This window comes from Grampus griseus, assembly GCF_964374135.1.
Source record: "Grampus griseus genome assembly, chromosome: 14".
Lineage (NCBI taxonomy): Eukaryota > Metazoa > Chordata > Mammalia > Artiodactyla > Delphinidae > Grampus > Grampus griseus.
This window is the reverse complement of record NC_139008.1, coordinates 39,119,539-39,143,553: the sequence shown is the minus strand read 5'-3', so window position 1 is coordinate 39,143,553 and position 24,015 is coordinate 39,119,539. Positions and strand designations below refer to the sequence as shown.

Genomic DNA, 24,015 nt, shown 5'->3' with positions numbered 1-24,015 from the left:
ATTAGTTAGCTAGCCCTGGGTAAGGAGCCCTCCCCAAAGTTACCAGAACCACACTAAGCTTGTGGGAAAGTGGATTTACCCAAAGAAAGCCCAGGTGCTGTTACAGAGAGAAGGAGTGGATGTCGGGTAGTCAAATTGACCCCTATGTCTGATACATGCTATCTATTTCAAATCAGTTAGAAAAGTTTACAAGCAGAGCATAGCAAGAATTGGACATTTATTCAGACAGGTGAATGTGTATGTTTATTTTATGCCGTGTACTATGCTTTGTCCTGGGAAGACAAAGGCAATAAACGAGTGATGCCCTCCGAAGTTCTTCACCATCTGGGGGTAGGTCTCACCAGTGGCTCAGTGGGTATGGAGCAGTGGTGGGCGGTGGGTGGGTGGGGGACTGGTTTGAGTGGACTATGAAGGCCCAGTAGGAGTTACTGGTAGGTCAGCCTTGTGATGGGGGAACAGACGTTGGGTATAGGGTTTGGGAAGACATGATACTAGAGGTAGGCGATAGCCAGGTGGTGGAAATACCTGCAGGCAAACTCAGGTGGCTGAGCTTTGTTCTAAAGTTGTGAAGCGTCAGTCAAGAGTTTCAAGCAGGGGAATGACATGATCAGGAGATATGAGAAAGATGTCTCTTGCAGCATCAAGGAAGGTTTGAGAGGGCTACAGAAATCCAGGTGAGAAGTTATAAAAATACGATCTAAAGTAGCGGCCGTTGAAAGGAGGGGTTCAACTGAAGAGATACGTCAGAATCTACAGGGTTTGTGGTTGTTGCAAAATTTACTACGTACCTCACCCGAAATCAGTCTTTAGAAAAACCACAAACTTAGTGAGTTTTGTTCCCACTCTGACTTTGTAAAATCCTTCATGGAGCTTAGGTTGTCTGGATATAGTGTCCAAAAAGAAGAATGCTGATTCCTAAATGAATAACCAGGAAGCAGATATTGAGAGATCAAGTGGCATATCTCTAACTTTTTAAAAATTGGAGCAAATTTTTTAAGAAATCGGAGGTGGGGCATGGGAGAGAAGTGTGGTCTGTAGATGGAAAAGGTTGGCTCTGTGTTGGTAATTGTTGAAGCTGGGTCGTGGATGAATGGGACTGGTGGTCTCTACTTTCATGAATATTTAAACATTTATGTGACAACAGGTTTTTAAAAAATAAAGGTAAATAAGTAAACTGAAGTTAAGGCATATTTATAGGGTTGATCAAAAGTGATCAAGTAAGAATTATACTTTATCTTCTTAAGAGCTTCTGCTGTCCTTAATGTAAGGACAAGAAGAAACACTGATTTGTGGGGGAATCAAAGGAAATTGAATCTTCCTTAGAACTCAGGAAAAAAGCTTACTCCATGTTATTTTACAGACAAACCTGCAAAACTTGTTCTGTGTAACAGTTGCTTGTCTGAAATTCTGGTAGCCATTTCTCTGTAACTCCCTTTTAGGTGGTATGTGAGCTGCCCTCAATTACTCTGAAAGTTTTGCATCTTGTGGAGAGGAACTGTGTGCTGAGGTTCAGGTCCTAAGCACTGACCTGCCTGTGAAACACTTGCCTTTAACCGGGAACATGCATGACCTTAAAATTTGTTCTCATTTGAAAGATGATTAAGGGCCTATTGTCTGTCTTGAGATTATTGTTTGGTGAAGAGAAGAAGTAGTTGTTCGGCTGTAAACGGCTGAACACTGTAGCTGTCATTGTCTGACTTCTGCTTTGCTCAGCCGAAAACCCAGTCTGCCCAGTTGTTTTCTGTGGGCGTCTCTCACATGCCTCTGGTTGAAGTGCTGTCAGAACACTTGGGCCACTGGGCCGGGACACAGGCCTCCTAATGTATAAGACATTCCTAAACCGTTTGTATATGTCACAGCTGGCTTTGGGGACGAGCATTTGAGCACTCACACTATAAGATCGGTTTGTGGGGTTTCCCTGGTGGCGCAGTGGTTGAGAGTCCGCCTGCCGATGCAGGTGACGCGGGTTCGTGCCCCGGTCTGGGAGGATCCCACATGCCGCAGAGCCTGCGTTTCCGGAGCCTGCGCTTCCGGAGCCTGTGCTCCGCAACAGAAGAGGCCACAACAGTGAGAGGCTCGCGTACCAGAAAAAAAAAAAAAGATCGGTTTGTGATTACAGGTCATGAGGTCTGTGCATCCAGACAAGCTCTTGAATGAAGAACTTGATGGGCCTTATCTCACCTTCTTGTCAAGGAATGGCTCCCAAAAGCTCTCTCCCCCGTTTCACTGACACTTAGTTTAACTGACACTTACCAAGTGTCTGTCGTTTGTTTAGCACCAGGGAAGTCCTGCTGCCCTAAAATAGCTCTCGGTCAGAGGCTGTGGGAGGAGTATTATGGGTGCTTTGAAAGAAAAAGTTCGAGTTCTCAGGGGGAAGGTGGCCTTCCTGGTCCGCGGTGCTCACGTAGGCTTGATGGCCAAGGCTACAGCCAAGGCTCGGAGCACTGAGAGGGCCTCCTGGCAGGAGGACCATCCTGAGGGAAGAATTGAAAATCCGGATCCCTGGGAATTCCCTGGTGGTACAGAGGTTAGGACTCTGTGCTTACATTGCTGAGGGTGCAAGTTCAGTCCCTGGTGGGGAACTAAGATGCCATAAGCCGCCTGGCACAGACAAAAAAAAAAAAGGAAAGAAAAGAAAACCAGGATCCCTTACTGGTCAAATCACAGCAAGGCCAAGTGGACAACGGCGATTTGCAGATAAAACACATGCCCAGTGGATACATGACAAGATGCAGTATGTTTTGTCCAATGTAATTTCTGTCCTCTAGAAAAGTAACCCCGCTGAGTGTGAACTAGGGGTGAGAGCTCCCCAGTGGAAAGAAAGAAATCTGCTCCACTCTCAGCTGCACCTTCAGAGTCACCCTGGACCATATCAGTACACAGTCCAAGAGTGGTAAACTGATCTTTTCATGGTTTAATCCAGTGACAAAATCCTTTCAGTTTCTATTACTAACTGGTGAAGCTAGATAGTAAAGTTAATCTATAATCAGAGTCTTTTCCTAAGTATTCCTTACATATTTTCTCCATTTAAAAAGCTCATCTGCACAACATTGTAAATCAACTACACTCCAATAAAAATTAAAAAAAAATAATAAAAAATTAAAAAGCTCATCTGCTGTTTCCTCCAAGCCTCTCCTCTGCCTGTTTAAATGTATTTTCTCTCTGTGTGTTTTCTAATTTGCAGGTACCTTTGATTAAAATAATGTCTACTTTGCGAAATTGTCACCCTAGTGAGATCAAGTAATACGAGAAGTAGCTATTCCTGTGTGAGTGGAGGAAGGTGTTCTCTGTCTGGGCAAATAGAAGTGGGCTACTCCTTCCGTATTCTGTCACAGAGCTGACTGTAGTACCAAGTTCTCAAAATTCTCAACTAAAACCAGAGTTAAGATTTTAAGGCATCCAGTTTAAACTGAACAAAAATTTTACTTATTTTAAACCAATTTTTAAAATACGCAAACTACCTTTCCAGTGGAAGTGCTTAATTTTCAAAGTCTGATCTCTTTGATTCGTTGTCCGAAAAGAATTCTGTAAAATTGAAAATTTAAAAATTGGGGGTGGTGGTGCATCTCTTATTAAAGTCCCCTGAAGTGATATTTTCTCCCCCCCCCAAAAAAAAAGTTACCAAATTTTAGTTTAAAAAGGTTAAACCCCTGGGCTTCCCTGGTGGCGCAGTGGTTGAGAGTCCGCCTGCCGATGCAGGGGACACGGGTTCGTGCCCCGGTCCGGGAGGATCCCACATGCCGCGGAGCGGCTGGGCCTGTGAGCCATGGCCGCTGAGCCTGCGCGTCCGGAGCCTGTGCTCCGCAAGGGGGGAGGCCACAACAGTGAGAGGCCCGCGTACCGCAAAAAAAAAAAAAAAAAAAAAAAAAAAAGGTTAAACCCCCTACTTTCATAATATCTGTAGAATTGTCAGTTATTTGTTGGGGCAATTTTCCCTTTTCCCTCTGCCCTTGTTAGAATCTTTTTTTTTTTTTTAAGATTTACTTTTATTTATTTTTAGCTGCATTGGGTCTTCGTTGCTACATGCGGGCTTTCTCTAGTTGTGGCGAGCGGCGGCTACTCTTTGTTGCGGTGCGCAGGCTTCTCAATGTGGTGGCTTCCCTTGTTGCGGAGCATGGGCTCTAGGTGTGTGGATTTCAGTAGCTGCAGCATGCAGACTCAGTATTTGTGGCTCGCGGGCTCTAGAGCGCAGGCTCAGTAGTTGTGGCGCACGGGGTTAGTTGCTCTGCGGCATGTGGGATTTTCCCGGACCAGGGATCGAACCCACGTGCCCTGCATTGGCAGGCAGATTCTTATGCACTGAGACACCAGCAAAGTCCCTGCCCTTGTTAGAATCTTTTTTTTTTTAAACAGCATCATTGCTTATTTATTCTCAGTGTCTCACCTGTTAGAATCTTTATGCTTTCTTTATCCATCAAAAAAAGTTAGAGACATTTTTATTTTTGAATTTTCTGTTCTCTCTGTCTCAGTAAACTGTTCTCAGAGAAAGAGCTCTTGGAGAAAAAGGAGTTATTTCCTTTATGCAAATACTGCGTATTCCTGCCCCTCCAAATGTTAATTGTTACTGGGCTTTACTGTCCTTCCCCACCAGGCAGGAGGGCAGGTTTGGCCTTGAGCAGACACACCCGCAGGTGTGTGGCCCTTTGAAAAGCTGTACACAGGGATTGCATGTTTATCTCAAGCAGGTTATTCTTAGACTCATACCTTTTACCCTAATATGTATCATACTGATACATTTTCTTTCTCATCTCTCACATTTTTCTTCATTTCTTTTTTGTTTCGTTTTACTTGACATTTAAGTCAAAAAGTGCGCTGCATAGTCATCATTTCAGAAGCTCAGAAGTGGCAGGAGAAAATCCCAGTCAGTGACTGTCTGGAAATCCTGTAAACCAATTTCTGGTCTCTGTCCTTAAGACCACGAGCTAGTTAGAAATGACAGAAAAGGACATTAGATGCAAATGAGGTAAAGATACAAGTCTCTTAACCTCAGAGTCTTTCCCTTTATTATCTTTTCTTCATTTGTTGTATCCTAACAGCTTTTGTTTTAAGTGAAAACTTCATTCCTTTTCAGTACCTGGGAAGTGTGTTCCTTTAATTTTCTGTATATGTGTACAAATGTGCATTGTGTTTCCCTTAAGATCTGCTGCCCTGATGTTCCCCAGGACCCCTGTTCTCCAGACTTCTCACATTGAGTTTAGCTAACACAGAAATATGCGTTTTTATGCCCAGGTTGGACTTCCAGAAGCCTGTCTTTCCAATGGGCCTGTTACTTAGAGCCCATAGGCCGGTGGCTATGGGTCTTTTCTGTGCTGGCCAACGAGGAACTAGTAAACACACCTGATTTCAGGGATGCGCTTTATTCTAGGTTATGGTTGCAGCTGCTTCATTGCTGTATTGGAGGCAAAAGACTTTTTAAGTTTCTCTTACTTCTTTATGTGGAATTTAACGACAGCAGCTTCAATTTGAAACAAAAAGGAAAAAAGCCTGGAGTTCACAGACTTAGTGATTCGGCTTAGGGATAACCCTTTGCGTCTGCTGGGGCCAGGTTGGCACCTTGAGCTGCCTGTGTGCCTTTGGTGTGAGCCTTCTGCCACAACACCTGGGCTCAGGATCAGGCGTGTCCTCAGTGTTGGCGGCGCTGGGGCCCCACCGTCGCCACAAGCGCTCCCCTGCTGTCCGGGCGGTCCTGCTCCCGGGCCCTCCGTGACCTCGGGCACCTGCGTGGTACTGTACATGTTCCCGGGTGTCACTGTACACGAGCAGCAAGGAACCACACGGACCTTTTCCCCACAGTGGGAAGGGAAGTGATTGCCGTGGGGGGTTTGCAGAAAGGCTGTAATTATTTTGAAATAGTGGCAGGTTGGGGGTTGGCTGTTCTTTTGGATGTCCTCGTAGAACTGCACTGTGGTTGATGTTCTGCCAAGAACAAGCAGAACAAAACAGAAACAGTTCCCACCTCTGGAGCAGAAGCTTCATGATCGGGCGGTTCTGAGGTGTCGCTGGGCCCTGGGGAAGCTCTGACCCCCCTCCCTTGCTCAAAGTTTGTTTGTTTGTTTGTTTTTGTGGTACGCGGGCCTCTCACTGTTGTGGCCTCTCCCATTGCGGAGCACAGGCTCCAGACGTGCGGGCTTAGCGGCCATGGCTCACAGGCCCAGCCGCTCCACGGCATGTGGGATCTTCCCAGACCGGGGCATGAACCCATGTCCCCTGCATCGGCAGGTGGACTCTCAACCACTGCGCCACCAGGGAAGCCCTCAAAGTTTGTTTTTTAAAATTATTTTAAATTAATTTTTAAAATTTATTTATTTATTATTTATTTATTTTTGACTGCGTTGGGTCTTCGTTGCGCGCAGGCTTTCTCTAATTGCGGCGAGCAGGAGCTACTCTTTGTTGCGGTGTGCGAGCTTCTCGTTGCGGTCGCTTCTCTTGTTGCGGAGCACATGGGCTCAGTAGTTGTGGCTCGTGGGCTCTAGAGCACAGGCTCAGTAGTTGTGGTGCACAGGCTTAGTTGCTCCACTGCATGTGGGATCTTCCCGGACCAGGACTCGAACCCATGTCCCCTGCATTGGCAGGCGGATTCTCAACCACTGTGCCACCAGGGAAGCCCCGCAAGGGTTTTTATTATTATTTTTTAACTGTTTATTTAGAACTAATTATAGACTCACAAGATATTACAAAAAGCTTGAAGTGCTTTCCCCCGGGCCTGGTGGTGACGTCCCTGGGGCTAGTGCATTATCAGAGGTGGGAGCTAGATGTTGGCACAGTGCTGATCACTGCGCCGCAGACCTGCCCCATTCCTGTTTCGCCAGTTCTCACACGGGCTCCCTTGTCTGTGTGTCTGATGATATGAGAGTCTATCACATGTGGACGTTTGTGCAGCCAGCAGCACAGTTGGCACGTGGACCGACCCACCTGACACGGGCCCATCCTCACTGCCCCTCCCCACCCGGCACTGCGGTCCCACCGCCTGCCCTTAGGGACCCGGCTGAGGGGGAGGATTCTCGAGGTGTCAAATAGAGAGGTTATCATCTCTCCCTCTGTCCAGCTCAGTTTGTTTTTAGGTGAATAAAGTTTTGTTACTTGAGTTGGTTATGCTGGGTATGCCCTCCCTACCCAGCTTTCTCTCCTGAAGAATAGAAACCTTTCCTGGAGAAGGATCACAGTATCTTTCACCTATCTGTTATGAAGTATCTTTAACTTGGAACTCTGTTAATGATTAAAAGGAAAAAAAAAGAAATTATTCAGAGTAATGCAAGTGAGCCAGGGATTTCTGCGGGAACAGTGAGTGAAGTCCTTGCTCTTAGAGGGATGACGGGAAGCAGCGCTTAGGACCAGTTCTGCTTCAACCTCCAGTCGGAAAACACCAGAGCTGGAGCGTCCCGAGCCGTCCCTGCGCTGGGACCCTCCGTCTGGAGGGCATTGTTGCCTCGCAGGAGCTGAAATGGCTGCTGTGGCTTCTGCCCTTTGGCCCTCGTCTTGCTGCCACCCTTCTGCATGAAGCCCGTCAAATATTCAAGGATGTTACAAAGCACAATTCAGTATTTCACTTTTTGTAATTTTTTATTACTGACCCCAGTATAAAAATAACGCTGTGAGGTCAGGCTTTGCCCGAGGTGAGGGCTGTGGCCATTGCTGTTGTTCACAGTGCAGTGTCCTGAGGCCTGGGGTCTGCGTGGCTCAACCCGCAGGACTGGGAAAGCCCAGGTGTGACGTTTCCCCACTGCTTCTCTACGTTTGAGAGCTGTGTTTCTTTGGGGCCAGTTTGTGCTTGGTGTTGTCTCCAGACTTCTCCAGGGAGCTGGTGAGAGCGTGTAGTGGAGAGAAAGGGTCCCAGCCGAGGGGGCTGGGTTGCCCAGCCTGTCCTCGGAGGGTCCCCCTGAGAGAGCCTGGGGGCGGCAGGGCCTGGTGCCAGCGGCTGTGTCTGAACCAGACTGCCCCCACGGCCATGGGCCCGATGGAGCCTCAGCCACCTTGCATCCCTGGCGTCCACCCGTTTTCTGAGTTTGACTCTCTGGTCTCCCCATTCATTCTGGACACTGTCTAATCTCTTTCCAACAAATTCTCTTTCTGCCTACACTAGCTAAAGTGTTTTTGGCAAACAGGAACCTTGACTGGTGTAGAGAGGTTGGGTAGATGCCCGGGTGCCTCGGATGGGAGGGGGTCTCTGCCCGGGTGCCTCGGATGGGAGGGGGTCTCCAGTCCCAGCCCCTGCTCTAGACTACACCGCCACCTGTGGTGACTTAGATTAGATAGGGAATCATTCCTAAATTGTGACCTCCCTTTTAAACAAGTATCCCCACTGCCAAGAAAAACAAAAGCCAGACTGGCTTTGGGTCACATTTGGTTAGAAGAACCAGAAAAGGCTTCATAAATAAGATGGCATTTTCCATGGGCCTTGAGGAGTGGGTAGGGTTTGAAAGGAAAGGATGTTTTAGGTGGACTTAGACACAGGGAAGTGTTAGGATTAGGCTTTTCAGGGACACCGGAGGGTCTGCCACATGGAGGGTCTGCCACATGGGGGCCACAGCTGTGGGGGTAGCGGGTGACAACCTCCCAAACACAGTTTTTTAATTTATGCTCTTTGGACACTTGAAGGGCTTACATGTAGGTAAAGGGATTAGATATTATTCCAAAGCACAGAATCTGGATCAGGGGACAGTTACAGGAGAGCAGATTTTAGTTCAGAATATGGCAAATTCCTAGTAACCAGGACTGTGCAGCGTGTAGGGCTTGGCTCCATATTCCAGGAGTGGAGGTGTCCCCAGAAGGGACAGGAAAAGGCCAAGAAAGCAGTGTTCCCACTTCATTCATGTGCCACTCAGGATTGTGCCATACTCACAGCATAACTACACAGTTATTTTTATTTAGTACTTTTCTTTAATCAACTCACTTTTTCTAGTTAAATACACTTTAAGAGAAAACACCAGAGAGGCCAGGGATACAGAGCTGGAGGAGGGAGCCATGTCCAGAGTCCCCATGGCCTGGGCTGTAGCTCTCCCACCCCGGATTCTCACAGCTGTGCTGCTGCCCCAGAAACCAAAAACCAAAATAATGGCTGAACATATCCACCACTTGGCAAAAGATGTAAACCTACAGGTTCAGGAAGCTGAGCAAACCTTTAGCGGGATAAACCCAAAGAAACCCATGGCAAGACACATTGTAATTAAACTTCTGAAAACTAAAGACAAAGAAAAAAATTTGGAAGCAGCAAGAGAGATTGACATCTTAGTTATGGGGAGAAACAATTCAAAGGACAGCAGATTTCTCACTGGAAACCGTGAAGGCCAGAAAGAAGTGGCATCATGTTTTTCAAGGGCTGAAAGAAAAGAACCTATCAAATGTCAAGCACTGAATTCTATATCTGGGGAATTATTCACCAGGAATGATGGAGAAATAAAGACATTGTCATGTGAAGGAAAATAAATTGGTTGCCAGCAAACCTGCTCTAAGAGAATGACTGAAGGAGGTTCTTGAAATGTAAAGGAAATGTTAAGAGAAGCATTCTTGGAACATTAGGAAGAAAGAAAGAACAACAGAAAAAGCAAAAATATGAGTAAATATAATAGACTTTCATTCTCTTGAGTCTTCTAAATTATGTTTCATGAATGAAGCAAAAATATAACACTGATGTGTAGATGTATGTAGAGGAGATATTTAACACAATTCTATTATACACAGACTGGTAAAGGCTTAAAGCAGGGACGTGAGGTCTCTACACTTCACTTGAACTAGGAAAATGCTGACAGCAGGAGACTGTGTTAAGTTAGGTGTGTCTAATAATGTCCAGATCAACCACTAAAAATCTTCAGCGAAACACGCTAAAGCACCTAGATAAATAAAACTAGAATTGTAAATAATATTTCCCTTATTCATAAAGTAATCCACAGGAAGTCAGGAAGAACAAAAGTGAGAAACAAAAAACAGAGAACAAACAACAAAAGGCAGAATAAAGGCCTAATATATGGATAATTTCCTTAAAAGTAAGTGGTCTGAAAATACAGATTTGCAGAGTGGATTTGAAAAAAAAAAAAAAAAAAAAGATCCAGGGACTTGCCTGTCAGTCCAGTGGTTAGGACTCAGTGCTTTCAGTGCCGTGGCCCAGGTTCGATCCCTGGTCAGGGAACTAAGATCCTGCAAGCCGTGTGGCACTGCCAAAAGAAAAAAAAAAGATCCCTGTGCTGTCTAAAAAAAACCTACTTCAAATATATGATATAGGTAGATTGAAAATAAAAGCATGGAAAAAGATATACCATGCAAACATTAAGAGACGATAAGGAGAGCTATTAATGTCAGATAAGACTTTAGAGCGAGAATTACTTGGGGACGGGGGGGCATTGTGCAATGATAAAAAGGCTGAGCCACACAGAAAATACAGCAATCCTACATACGTGAGCAACAAACCACAAAGCTGCCATTTCTTTAAAAACTTAGTTGGCTGTCTGTATCCCCTGTTCCCCATCCGTGAATTCAACCAGCTGCAGATTGGAAGTATTCCAGGCGGAAAAATCCAGAAAGTTCCAAAAAGTGAAACTTGAGTTCAATGCACACTGGCAACTGTCTACATAGCATTTACAGTGTACTGGGTATTATAGGTTATCTAGAGATGATTTAAGGTGTATGGCGAGGGGTGTGTGTGTAGGGTTATGTGCATCCCATTTGATGTAAGGGACTTGAGCATCTGTGGATACTGAGGGACGACTACTCAGCAATACAAGGAATCAACTGTATTCATACAGCAGCAACACAGAGGGACCTCAAGGGCATTGTGTTGAGTGAAAAAAGCCAATTTCAAAGTTCACATACTATGTTATTGCATTTCCATAACACTCCCCAAATGACAAAATTTTAGAAATGAAGAACGGGTTGGTGGTTGCCAGGGGAGAGGGATGGTGGGTGTGGCTCTTTGTGGTGATGGAATATAGTTCTGTATCTTGATATACATGAATCTACACAGGGAACGCCATGGCATAGAACTATGACGTCGCTCTCCTGGTTTTGATACGGTTCTGCAGTTGTGCTGTAACCGCTGGGGAAGGCTGAGACGGGGCTTCTCGGTATGATCTTTGCAACTTCCTATAAAGCAGTAATTTCAAAATAAACAGTTAAGGAAAGAACCTTTATCAGTTACCGGAAGTCTAAGACCACTGTCACCATAAACGGAAAGACATCCGTGAAAAAATACAGAGATAACTAGAAATAAAAATATTCACCTGGCACCACCTAAATTGTCTTGTGTGCTGCCAGTGGTGTAGGACCCAGGCTTTGTGAAGCCCCCTTACGGAGGAGTGGGAGGTCATGGGACTTCACTGGAGGACTTGGGACCCTTCAGTGCAAAGAAACTGTGTTCCTTAGTGAAGCTCAGGTTCTCAGGATCTCAAATATAGACCCTCAACTCCTTGGGCAGCTCCAGGCTTGAAACACTTCGTTTAACAGGAAAAGAGGGCGCTGGTGAGATGCCTGAGGTCTCTGTGTCTGGAGAAGAGAAGGAGCAGCACAGGGAGAGGGTGGTGACAACGATGGAGGGAGTCGCCCCCCTGCGCCCCCGCCGCACACTGAGCCCCCAGCTTTACATGCACTACCCAAACCTTCCCAACAACCTAATAGGAAAAAGAAACTGAGGAAAGCCACAATCCAGAGGCAGAGCTCACTACCAAACCCAGCTTCAAAATCTGCTCTTTCTCGCCATCCTGTACCCTTACGTACATGCATTTAGGGTTCTTTTATTTTGGTGCTAATCTCTCTCTCTCTTTCTCTTTTTTAACCACCAAAGCATTTTTATTTTTGTCACTGACAACGTACACAACAGTGGAATTGTACTATTACTTTGCTTGACTTCCTTAAATATTACTTAAGTAGGCATGTACGTTTAAGAAAAGTAATACCTTGAAGTATTCTGTAAACATAACCCCTCTCAATATGTTTTCCTGCTTTGTTTCATACATAAATAGCATTTTACAAAGTTATGAATAAAACTCTGAACTCTTCTGGCCTAAAAGTGTGTGTAGATTCTGGAGCTTGACAAGATGTTCTCTTTATGATTTTATAGCTAACATACACTATTTTTAAAAATTGAAGTATAGTTGATTTATAATGTGTTAATTTCTGCTGTACAGCAAAGTGATTCAGTTATACATATATATATGTATATGCCTTTTTAAATATTATTTTCCATTATGGTTTATTATAAGATATTGACTATAGTTCTGTGTGCTATACAGTGAGACTTTGTTGTTTATCCAGTCTATATATAAAAGCTTACATGTGCTGACCCCAAACTCCCAATCCATCCCTCCTCCAACCCCCTCCCCCTTGATAATCACCAGTCTTCCTCTGTGATTCTGTTTCTGTTTCATAGATAGGTTCATTTGCGGCATATTTTAGATTCCACATATAAGTGATATCATATGGTATTTGTCCTCTCTTTCTGACTTCACTTAATATGATAATCTGTAGTTGCATCCATGTTGCTGCAAATGGCATCATTTCATTCTTTTTTATGGCCGAGTGGTATTCCAGTATATATATGTACTGCATTTTCTTTATCCATTCATCTGTCAATGGACATTTAGGTTGTTTCCATGTCTTGGCTATTGTAAATAGCATTGCTGTGAACATTGGGGTGCATGTATCTTTTTTTTTTTTTTTGGCCTCACCGCACAGCTGGCAGGATCTTAGTTCCCCAACCAGGGATTGAACCCAGGCCACCGCAGTGAAAGCGCTGAGTCCTAACCACTGGACCATCAGGGAATTCCCTGTATCTTTTTTTTCTTTAATAAATTTATTTTATTTATTTTATTTTTGGCTGCGTTGGGTCTTCGTTGCTGCATGTGGGCCTTGTCTAGTTGCAGCAAGTGGGGGCTACTCTTCGTTGCGGTGTGCAGGCTTCTCATTGCGGTGGCTTCTCTTGTTGTGGAGCCTGGGCTCTAGGCGCATGGGCTTCAGTATTGTGGCCTATGGGCTCAGTAGTTGTGGTTCGCGGGCTGTAGAGCGCAGGCTCAGTCGTTGTGGCACACGGGCTTAGTTGTTCCACGGCATGTGGGATCTTCCCGGACCAGGACTCGAACCTGTGTCCCCTGCATTGACAGGTGGATTCTTAACCACTGTGCCACCAGGGAAGCCCCATTCCCTGTATCTTTTTGAATTATAGTTTTGTCTGGGTATATACCCAGGAGTGGGATTGCTGGATCATACGGTAATTCTGTTTTAGTCTTCTGAGGAACCTCCACACTGTTTTCCACAGTGGCTGTAATGTGTGCTATTTGCAGTGTTTATCATGGGTCAAATGACTTATCATCACAAGTTACTGCACGAGTTCCGCCAACGACAGACCTTCCAGTTCACTTAGTAAAGATGCCATGTGTTAAAAAGTCAAAATGGGGACTTCCTTGGTGGTCCAGTGGTTAAGACTCCGTGCTCCCAATGCAGGGGGCGTGGGTTCAATCCTTGGTCAGGGAACTAGATCCCGCATGCCGCAATTAAAAGATTCCCGCATGCCACAGATAAAGATCCTGCATGCTGCAATGAAGAGCCTGCACAGCCAAATAAATAAATAACTAGATAAATATATATATATTTTAAAGTCAAACTGGCCAAGAGACATCATTATTATTTATTTTATTTATTTATTTTTCTGGCTGCACCACATGGCGTGTGGAACTTCCCCAACCAGGGATCGAACCCAGGCCCCCTGCATTGGGAGCGTGGAGTCTTACCCACTGGACCACCAGGGAAGTCCTCCCATGAAATTCTGTTACAGGAACAGAATCAATACGCTCCTAAATTTTCCAAATTTTATTTTGAACCACCACTTTGATTAGTTAAAACTTCCAGAATAAAAATAATGACACACAAAAATGATCTTAGAAAGGCACACTTACCATTCCTGGCACAGAACATTTGATTTTTAGTTTTTGAATGACTGGAAGTCATTATTCCTTAAGAAAATATTAACGTATTTGTTGAAAGTGATTTATTAGGTAAGTGAAAATGAATCTTGCACATTGGCTGTTTCATTTTATATAATGAGTAATTTTTTAGGTCTTCACTTATAGGGTGTAAAACTTAGAAAAACATTCTCAAACTAATATGCTCATGAGAATTAAATGATTCGAGCTACAAATAAATACTAAGCTAAGATTGAGGTGGCGATCCCATTGGCGATTTTATTTTATTATTTTTGTAAATTTATTTATGGCTGCATTGGGTCTTTGTTGCTGCGCGCAGACTTTCTCTAGTTGCGGCAAGCTGGGGCTATTCTTCGTTGCAGTGTGCCAGCTTCTCATTGCGGTGGCTTCTCTTGTTGTGGAGCACAGGCTCTAGGCGCATGGGCTTCAGTAGTTGTGGCACACGGGCTCAGTAGTTGCGGTTCGTGGGCTCTAGAACACAGCCTCAGTAGTCGTGACACACAGGCTTACTTGCTCCGTGGCATGTGGGATCTTCCCAGACCAGGGCTCAAACCTGTGTCCCCTGCATTGGCAGGCGGATTCTTAACTGCTGCACTACCAGGGAAGTCCCCTCATGGGCGATTTTAAACGAGTTTCTCACAAATTCTTTTTGATCTCAGATCAGTTTATGACCTCAACAGATGTCTTAGTGGCTCATTCACAGTTTTAGAAGCCAACGTCTGCTGGTTAAAAAGGTGGTTCCTGCAGGGATGTTTATCGCAACATGGCCCTGGACCAGGTCAGCCCACGGGGTGCTGGTCTCATGGGGCTGCCTTGGCCCCTGCAGAGGGGGCTGGCCTCCTGAAGCCTCTGTCCGTCCACCATCCGGTCTGTGATGGGTCTTATTTTGTCCTCCCCTGCATGCGGGCTTGGCCAGACCGTAGGTGCTGACCTGACTCCCCAGCTGTGTTGCTAAGGACCGTTTGGAGAGAGTTTCCCTTTCTGCTTCTACATCCAGATGGGTGGTAGCGTGGGGAGGGGGTTCTCTCTGCCCTCACTGGGGGACCAATAGCATTCCTGTGTTCCCTCCATGATGCACCATTGGTCTGACTTAACAAGGAAACCTGTGTAGCAGGGACTAGAGAATAGTTTGGGCTCATATTTCCTTTAATTTTCAGAGGTCAGGTTTATAACTCGATTATTCTACTCACATTTTAAAACACACTTTATGGTTTTCAGTGCACAGAATATTTCTGGAGGGAGCCGTAAGAAACTAGTACCACGCTTCTCCTCTTGAGCCTGGGGGCTACAAGAGGAAGGGCAGTTATGCTTTTATATCTTTCACACGTTGTATCACATAAATTTATTGCTGACTTAAAAAAAAAACCCAAACTACATCAGTAACTGTTTTGCACTGTCCTTGTTTCTTCCAAACTACATCAGTAACCGTTTTGCACTGTCCTTGTTTCTTAGCTTAGGGAGTGAAAGACTGACTAGGAAAAGGAGTGGTTTAACTTACTGGCTTGGGGTCATCGGCATTGGGGTTTACTTTACTAAGCTTGCCGAGAACTCCAAGGACAAGAACCCCCAGGCAGCTGGATGGAAGGAAGGTGCTCTTCCTCCCTTTTATTTGCTTTCCTCCAGGCTGGCAATGGGGAGGTGGCGTCTCCATGGCAGGGCAGGAGGCAGGAAGAATCTAGCCATGTGGTGGTGAGAGTGGGGTGACCACAGCAAAAGGGCAGACTCTTGGGCCAGCGCTTTTTCCCAGGTGGCTGGGAGTCGCCTTCTGCCGGGCCCCACCCAGACAGGCTGATTTGATCGGGTGGTGAATGTGCCCAAGGTGAGGATCATGGCTCGGGAGGGACCTCTGTGCTCACCCCACTGCGTTCACAGACTGCCTGGTTGCATTTCACCAGCGCTTTGCAATCCCCACATGCGCCTGCGTTTGTGAAAGCGGATTCCCTGTGCAGACCTGGTCTCCAGGTGTGCCAGCCGCAAACGAGGTCTGGGAAACAGGGTTGTAAGTGGGACGTGAGTGGTTGTCATTTTGAGCAGGTGCCCTCGTGCTTGCACAGCCGTGGTTCAGAGAGCTTGAGTTTCTAGCCCAACATTCTAAAGCTCTTACAAAAGAGAACTTTATAGATAGAGCTTTTAAAATCAGTAATTTTAGCATTCTGGTCTCTCATTCAGTTTTCTTTGCTTTGCTAAAAGAATCTACGCATGTTAAATATTTCACACTCCCCTCGCTGGGACCACAGAGGCTGGATGCGCCAGGTAGATCCAGGCTCTGCTGCCGGCTCTTTCCCGTCCCTCCCAGACGGGCCCCCACCTCCCGCCCCACGGGTAAGATGCTTGGGCTTGAGGAGGCCCCTGGTCATGAGTCCTTGTTTGATTTCCTGTGTCCAGCTCATTACCTCGACAGGCTCACCTTTTCTGACTGCAGGATGTTAAAACTCATGTCTCAGCACTAGGGGGAGGCACAGAGATTTGTTTGGTTTTCTTTTTAAATTGTAACATACACACAACATGAACTTTACCATTACTGACATTTAGTACATGCGTTGGGTTTTGCAGCCATTGTTACCATCCCAGAAGGAAGGCTCACCTATTAGCACTCCCCCCAGCCCCTGGCACCCACTTATCTACGTTCTGCCTCCAGGGTTCTGCCTGTTCCGGACATTTCGTATAAATGGAGTCGTACGATACGTGACCTTCTGTGTCTGTATAATCTCACCAAGCGTCACGTTTTTGAGGTTTGTCCATGCTATCGCCTGTGTCAGAGCTTCACTCCTTTTCATGGCTGTGTAATAGTCCACAGTGTGGGCAGACCCCATTCTGTTTATCCATCACCTGTTGATGGATAGTGGGGTTATTCAGAACAGTGAAGCTCAGAGCATTTGTGTAAGTCCCTGTTCTCGGGTCTCCTGGAAAAACACCTAGGAGTGGAGCTGCTGGGTCGGACAGTTGCCCCGTATTTGATCGTCTGAGGAACCGCCAGGCCGTTTCCACAGCGGCTGCGTGCTTCCTCCTCACGGCTGTGCACGACTGTGTTTCCCAGGGTCTCTACCTCCTCACCCACCCCTGCCATTTTACATTTTATTACCAAAGCTGCTCTAGTGGCTGTGTACACAGGCTTTTAAGTGAATTATTTTTATTAAATAATAGAGAAAAACAGTTAAAGTCAGAAGGTAAAACGTTTATAGAGAAAACCAGCACTCTGTTGTCTCTTCCTGCCTCCCTAACCCACCCCTTCCCAGAGGGAGCCCTTCCCGCTGTCCTGGTTTTAACCACTGGCACAGCCTCCCTCTCATGTAGATGAGGCTTATAACCCACTCAGACCCTTTGATCCCTTGCACCCTCTCAATATAATTTGTGTTAGTTAGGACACTGGTTTGGCTGTTTAAAAAGGACCAAAATAACAAATACCTTGCCTTACGCCAGGCAGAAGTTTGTTTCTTTCTCGCACGATGAAGAGCACAAAGCTTGGTGATGAAGGTTTCCAGCCGTCAGGCCCACTCTGTCTGTGGTTCAACTTCAGAAGTGTTTTCCGTCTTATTTTCCGAGGTGGCCGCCCTGGGTTTCCTCCCCGACACGCCCAGTGCTGCCAGCAGGAGGGGCAGGAAGGAGGGAGGTCGTCCCGCATCCCCCCCCACCCCCCCAGCCCCGGCGTGACTTTATCTTGTTACCAATAATAATTAGCTGGAGTGAGTGCTCACTGTGTCAGATGCTGTTATAAGCGCTTCTGTGCATTTACTGCTTTAACCCTCAGAGTCTTGGAAACACTGTTGTTTTCCTTTCACAGGGAAGGACACAGGTGCGGTCAGACCTTGCAGCTCGCTGGGGTCACCTGGTGAGTAAGTACAGCCCCCTCCCTGGGGGGCTGACCCCGACTCGGGTTGGGAGGCCGGTCAGAGGTGCCTCAGTTAATAGTTAATGTTTAATGCATGCTCTGCCGTAGTCTAGCCCGGCCGGCCTGCCCGGGTCAGCAGGCAGGAGCTGTAGAGCGTAGAGGGAAACCCGTCCTGCGTGCTGCCTCTGTGCGCCCACTGCCCTTCTGAGTTTGAGGCCTTCTCCAGTGGAGTCTGTGACACCCCTTCTTGGGCTGATGGGCCGCGGTCACAGCCGCCCCTGGGGCTCCTGACCACCTCTCCTGTGTCGCCACCACAGTGGCCAAGAGGTGAGCTTGGGGGTGTGCACACGATGACGGACAGCAAGGACTTAGAAGCCGAGATCCACCCCCTGAAGAACGAGAACAGGAAGGTGCAGGAACATCTGGGAAACCCAGCGGGAAAGGAAACCAGCGTGAAGCCGCCCCCGCAGTCCCGCCTCTCCCGGTGCCGGACGGTGGCCTTTTTTCTTTCGCTGTTTGTCTGCCTTTTCGTGGTGTTCGTGGTTTCCTTCATCATCCCATGTCCAGACCGGCTGGCATCACAGGGGGTGTGGAGGATCGATTACAAGGCAGCAGGTGCGGGCGGCTTGTGGGGCAGGGGCGCTGAGTATCCCCGGGTCCCCTGGAGTCTGGGGGCCGGGGGCCGCCTCTCATGGAAACAGGAGCATCCTCAGGAAGGACGGGCGGGGGGTCAGGAAAGGAAAGTGGCCCATTTGGTTACTTTTCTGAATTAAAAAAACATAGTAAAACAGAGCAACTGGCAGAATAGATGTAGCGAAGACTGATCTAAATGTGAAAACCAGGCAGGAGATTTGTGGCTGGGTCTCCCTGACGTGCTCCAGCCGAGTTTCCAGTCTGCCCCACCGCAGTTGAGCACACTTGATTTCTCTCTTGTAAAATCTTGGCCTTATGGAAGCTGCTGAGTCAGCTTTCCTCTGGGCACTTCCCTGCCTGTTGGGAGTTGTGCCCGTATCAGCGGGCGTGGGTGCTGACAGCCTCGCAATGTTTCTTTGCACAGACTTGAAGCCCTCTCTGGTGGAATAAGGGGAATTTCTTGTTTAAGCCCCACTGACGGTCAATTTTGTTCAGAATTTGGTGCCTAATTTTGAGAGGGTGAAGTAATACATGTTTGTGTTTATTTTTGGCAGCTTAATTGAGATATAATTTATTATCATAATATTCACTTGCTTTGAGTATACGATTCGATGATTCTTAGTCAGTTTAAGACTTGAGCACTGGGACTTCCCTGGTGGTCCAGTTGTAAAGAATCTGCCTTACAATGCAGGGGACGCGGGTTCAATCCCTGATCAGGGAACTAAGATCCCACATGCCGCGGGACAACTAAGCCCACGAGCCACAGCTACTGAGAGCCCACGTGCCGCAACTAAGACCCGACGCAGCCAAAAATAAATAAATAAATTAATTAATTAAAGAACTATTATTTAAAAAAATAATAAAATAAAATAAACTTGTTTAAAAAAAAAAGAGACTTGAGCACCTGTGCAGCTGTCGCCACAATCCAGTGTTTAGCACATCCATCATCTCTACACGATTCCTTGCCCGCAGGCCCCAGCCCCGACTCCAGCCCTGGAGCTGCCAGTGGGCTTCCCATCTCTATACACTTGCTGTTCCTGGACGTTTCATGTAAATGAAATCATGTAAGATGCATCTTTGGCCTCTCTCACTTACATGAGTTCATCCATGTGGTAGTGTGTTCCTTTGTGTGGACAGACCAGAGTATTCATCCATTGACCAGTTGGTGAATGTTTGCATCGTTTTCAGTTTTTGACTGTTAATGAGTAACACTGCTGTGAATATTTGTGTACAAATCTTTGTGTGGACATATGTCTTATTTCTCTTGGGTAGGTTGCCAGGAGCAGAACTCTTGAACCTCGTGGTAAGTTTGTGTTTGACTCCTGTCACTGCCAGGCCTTCCCCAGAAGCTGCACCGTTTCATTTCCCCACTGGCTGTGTGGGAGAGGATTCTGGCTTCTCCACATCCTAGCCAACACTTGTCATTATCTTTTTTTTTAATTAATTAATTTGTTTGTTTGTTTTTGGCTACATTGGGTCTTTGTTGCTGCACAAGGGCTTTCTCTAGTTGCAGTGAGCGAGGGCCACTCCTCGCCGCAGTCACAGGCTTCTCATTGCGGTGGCTTCTCTTGTTGTAGAGCACGGGCTCCAGGCGTGCAGGTTTCAGTAGTTGTGGTGCACGGGCCCAGCTGCTCCGCGGCATGTGGGATCCTCCCGGACCAGGGCTTGAACCCATGTCCCCTGCATTGGCAGGTGGATTCTTAACCACTGCACCACCAGGGAAATCTCTTGTCTTTTTTAGTGTAGCCTTCCTAGTGGGTGTGAAGTGGTACCTAACTGCGTTTCTAGTCTGCGTTTCCCTGGTGACTAATGATGTTCACGTGGGTTATTAGCCATTCTTACGTCATCTTTGGTAATTGTCTATTCAAATCTTCCGCTCACTTAAAAATATAATTGTTTTATTATTGAGTTATAAAAGTTCTTTTAACACAACATTGTAAATCAACTGTATGTCAATAAAAAAATTTTAAGTTCTTTATGTGTTCCAGGTACAAGTCTTTCATCACATATGTGATTTGTGAATATTTGTGACCCATCTGGGGCTTGTCTTTTTATTTAGTGTTTAGCATGGGTTGTGCTTTTGGTGTCTAAGAACTCTCTGCCTAATGTGAGGTCATGAAGATTTTCTCCTGTTTTTTCTTTGAGAAGCTTTAGAGTTCTCACTCTGCCGTTTAGGTCTGTGATCCATTTCGAGGTGGTTTTTTGTGTAGAGTGTTTGGTGGAAGCAAGTGGCAGGATTTCTAGAAATGGTCACACATGCCTCCCTCCCAGCAGGACCGTCTCAGAGGCACGAGGGCACCTCCCTGCTCTCGGCACTGATGCTGCAGAGCTCCCGTGAGTCTGGGGGTGGGAGGGGTGCATGTCGACAGTGTCGGGAACGTGGTCCTTCCCCCACTGAGTGGCCTGGCGCCTTTGCTGAAACGCATTCAACCATCAGTTGTGTTCTGTCCTTCTGCGTCCTTACACCAGTGCCGCATCGTCTTGATTTCCACAGCTCCACAGACGGAAGTCTTCCAACTCTATTCCTTTATTTCTCCTCAACATTGTTTTGGCTCTTTGGGTCCTTGGCATTTTTATAAAATTTTAGGAGCAGCTTGTCAATTTCTGTAAAAAAGGCTTCTTGGGTTTTAACAGAAATTGTGTAGAATCTATAAATTAGTTTGGGTAGAGTTGCATCATGACAGTATCCAACCTTGCATTCCCCGTGTAGGGAGTTTTACAGTGTTTTACAGTGTTCAGTGGGCAAGTCCTGCACTTCTTTTGTTAAATTTATTCCAAAATGTTCTTTTTTTTTATAAGTACTTTTATCTAAGCATATTTTTTAATTTTATTGAAGTATAGTTGATTTACAGTGTTGTGTTAATTTCTGCTTTGCAGCAAAATGAGTCAGTTGTACGTATATATATTCTTTTTCATATTCTTTCCATTATGGTTTATCCCAGGATATTGAATATAGTTCCCTGTACTATGCAGTAGGACCTTGTTGTTTATCCATCCTATACATAATAGTTTGTGTCTGCTAACCCCAAACTCCCAATCCACCCCTCCCCCACCACTGAATATTCTCTTTGATGCTCTTGTCATAGGAATTGTTGTGTGAATTTAATTTTCAAGTTCCCTTTGGTAGTTTATAGAAACACTGCTGCTTATTATATGGACCTTTTAAATTGTGGCCTTGAACTCATTAACTAGACTAGTAGGGGTGTATGTGTGTATTTAGAATTTCCTACCTACAGAATCATGCAATATGCAAAAAAAACGAGAGAGAGACGGTTTTACTTCTTCCTTCCCTTTTTTTTCTTTTTCTTGCCTGATTTCATTGCTCGAATCTCCAGTACAATGTCGAACAGATGAGGTGAGAGCAGGTATCTTCCTCCCAATCTTGGGAATAAAACATTACATGTTTCAGCAGTAGGTGTGCTAATAGCTGTAGGCTTTTTGTAGATGCCCTTTATCTGTTTGGGTTTTTATAATGAAAAGGTGTTGGGTTTTGTCAAATGCTTTTTCTCTGTCAGACAACTGTGTGGTTTTTGTACTTTATTCTGTGAACCTGGCATATCACCTTGATCTTCAGATGTTAAATCAACCTTGCGTTCCTGAGGTATAACCCACTAGATCATGTTGTACCATCACTTCTTCAGGTTGCTGGGTCCAGTTTGCTAGTTTGTGTCTGTATTAGTGAGGGATATTGAACATAGCTTTCCCTCCCTCCCTTTCTTCCCTTTCTTTCTTTCCTTCTTTCTTTTTTTAGATTATTAGCCCCATTTTATTTTATTTTTTTGGCCATGCCACACGGCTTGTGGGATCTTAGTTCCATGACCAGGGATCGAACCCATGCCCCCTGCAGTAGAAGTATGGAGTTCTAACCTCTGGGCCTTCAGTGAATTCCCAAACACAGCTTTCTTTTCTGGTGATGGCTTTGTCCTCATAGACGTGGAGAGAGCAAGGGCCCTCTCTCGTCTCTCCTGATGGTGGGTGAAGCCTTCAGACTGCCCGGAATATGTGGGGTCTTATCAGAACCAACTAGGGTGTCTCACTTTCTGGCCCATCTCCCTATGTGTATCTCACCCTGGAGCTGGCTCCAAAGTTGGCCTCCCCTTGGTCTGCCCCGGAGATCACTCCTGTTTTCAGCCCCCCTGGCAGGAAGCTGCTGCTTTCTAATCTCACCCAGTGTGGTACCTGGCTGATGGAGGGTGAGCATGGGAGCAGCCCAAGGTGAAAGGCCCCAGATGTCCTCTGTTCCAACCCACGGCTCAATAGTGTTTCTTAAATCAGTGCTTCTCGATTTAAGGTGTGCCTTCAGTCTGGTTCCAGTGTCCTGAAATGGGTGCTTTTGACAACTTTGCCTCATTTTACTGTTATTTTTGGAGGAGAGGATTTGTTTGCCAAGCTCTTCACTCCATGATTCTGGAAGTCTTGTGTCTGGTATTCAGTTTTATTTTTAATTATGGTAAAATACACATCACCCAAAAATCGCCATTTTAAAGTGAACAAATAAGTGGCATTCAGACATTCACAACGCTGCACTGACCATCATCACTCTTTTCAAAACCTTTATCATCTCAAACAGATATTCTGTGCCCAACACACAGCAGCTCCCATCCTGCCCTCCTGTCCACCCTCAGGTAACCTCTGTTCCACTTTAGTCTCTAGAATATGCCTGTTCTAAGTACCTCATATAACTGGAATTGTCTGTCTTTTTGTGACTGGCTAATTTCACTGAGCATAATGTCCTCGAGGTTCATCCATGTTGTAGCATGTTGCAGAACTTCGTTTCTTTTTATGGGTGAATAATACTCCATTGTATGGATGGATCACATTTTGTTTATCCATTCTTCTATCCATGGACACTTGGGTTATTTTCACCTTTTGGCTGTTGTAAATAATGCTTCTTTGAACATTCATGTACAAGTAACTGTCTGAGTCCCTGCTTTCATAATTTTATTTTTATTTTTGGCTGCATTGGGTCTTCGTTGCTGTGCACTGGTTTTCTCTAGTTGCTGTGAGTGGTGGCTGCTTTTCGTTGCGGTGCGTGGGCTTCTCATTGCGGTGGCTTCTCTTGTTGTAGAGCACCGGTTCTAGGGGCGCGGGCTTCAGTAGTTGCAGCACATGGGCTCAGTAGTTGTGGCACGCAGGCCCCAGAGCATTTGGGTTTCGGTAGTTGCATCACGTGGGCTCAGTACTTGTGGCGCACAGGCTGTAGGGCACACGGGCTCAGTAGTTGTGGCACACAGGCTTAGTTGCTCCGAGGCATGTGGGATCTTCCCAGACCAGGGATTGAACTCGTGTCCCCTGCATTGGCATGCGGATTCTTAACTACTGCGCCACCAGGGAGGTCCCCTCATGGTTGTGGTCTGCATTTCCCTTATTACTAGTGATGTTGAGCACCTTTTCATGTGTTTATGGACTATTTGTATATCTTCTTAGGAGAAACATCTATTCAAGTCTTTTGCCCATTTTTGAATTGGGTTGTTTGTTTTTGTTGTTGGGTTGTAGGAGTTCTTTGTATGTTCTGGATATTAATCCCTTATCAGAGGTATGGTTTGCAAATATTTTCTCCCCTTCTGTGGTCTGTCTTTTCACTCCCTCGATGGTGTCCTTTGATGAAGTACAATTTACTTATTTTTTTCTTTTCCTGCCTGTGCTTTT

At 45.9% G+C, this 24,015-nt stretch overlaps 1 protein-coding gene across 4 annotated transcripts in view; it reads left to right on the top strand.

Moving 5' to 3' along the window:
- Nucleotides 1-24,015, top strand: part of FAM234A (family with sequence similarity 234 member A) — a gene marked incomplete at its 3' end in the record, with an annotated part of 31,524 nt that overhangs the window by 2,100 nt on the left and 5,409 nt on the right. For 3 of the 4 annotated variants that reach the window (XM_082671700.1, XM_082671697.1, XM_082671699.1), the window contains exons 2-3: nucleotides 17,686-17,733; nucleotides 18,051-18,348. In XM_082671700.1, coding sequence (XP_082527826.1) covers nucleotides 18,084-18,348 — 265 coding nt within the window. In that variant the 5' untranslated portion in view covers nucleotides 17,686-17,733; nucleotides 18,051-18,083. Of the gene's footprint in view, nucleotides 1-17,685; nucleotides 17,738-18,050; nucleotides 18,349-24,015 lie in introns of all 4 variants that reach the window. The other variant, XM_082671698.1, reaches the window with a different exon arrangement.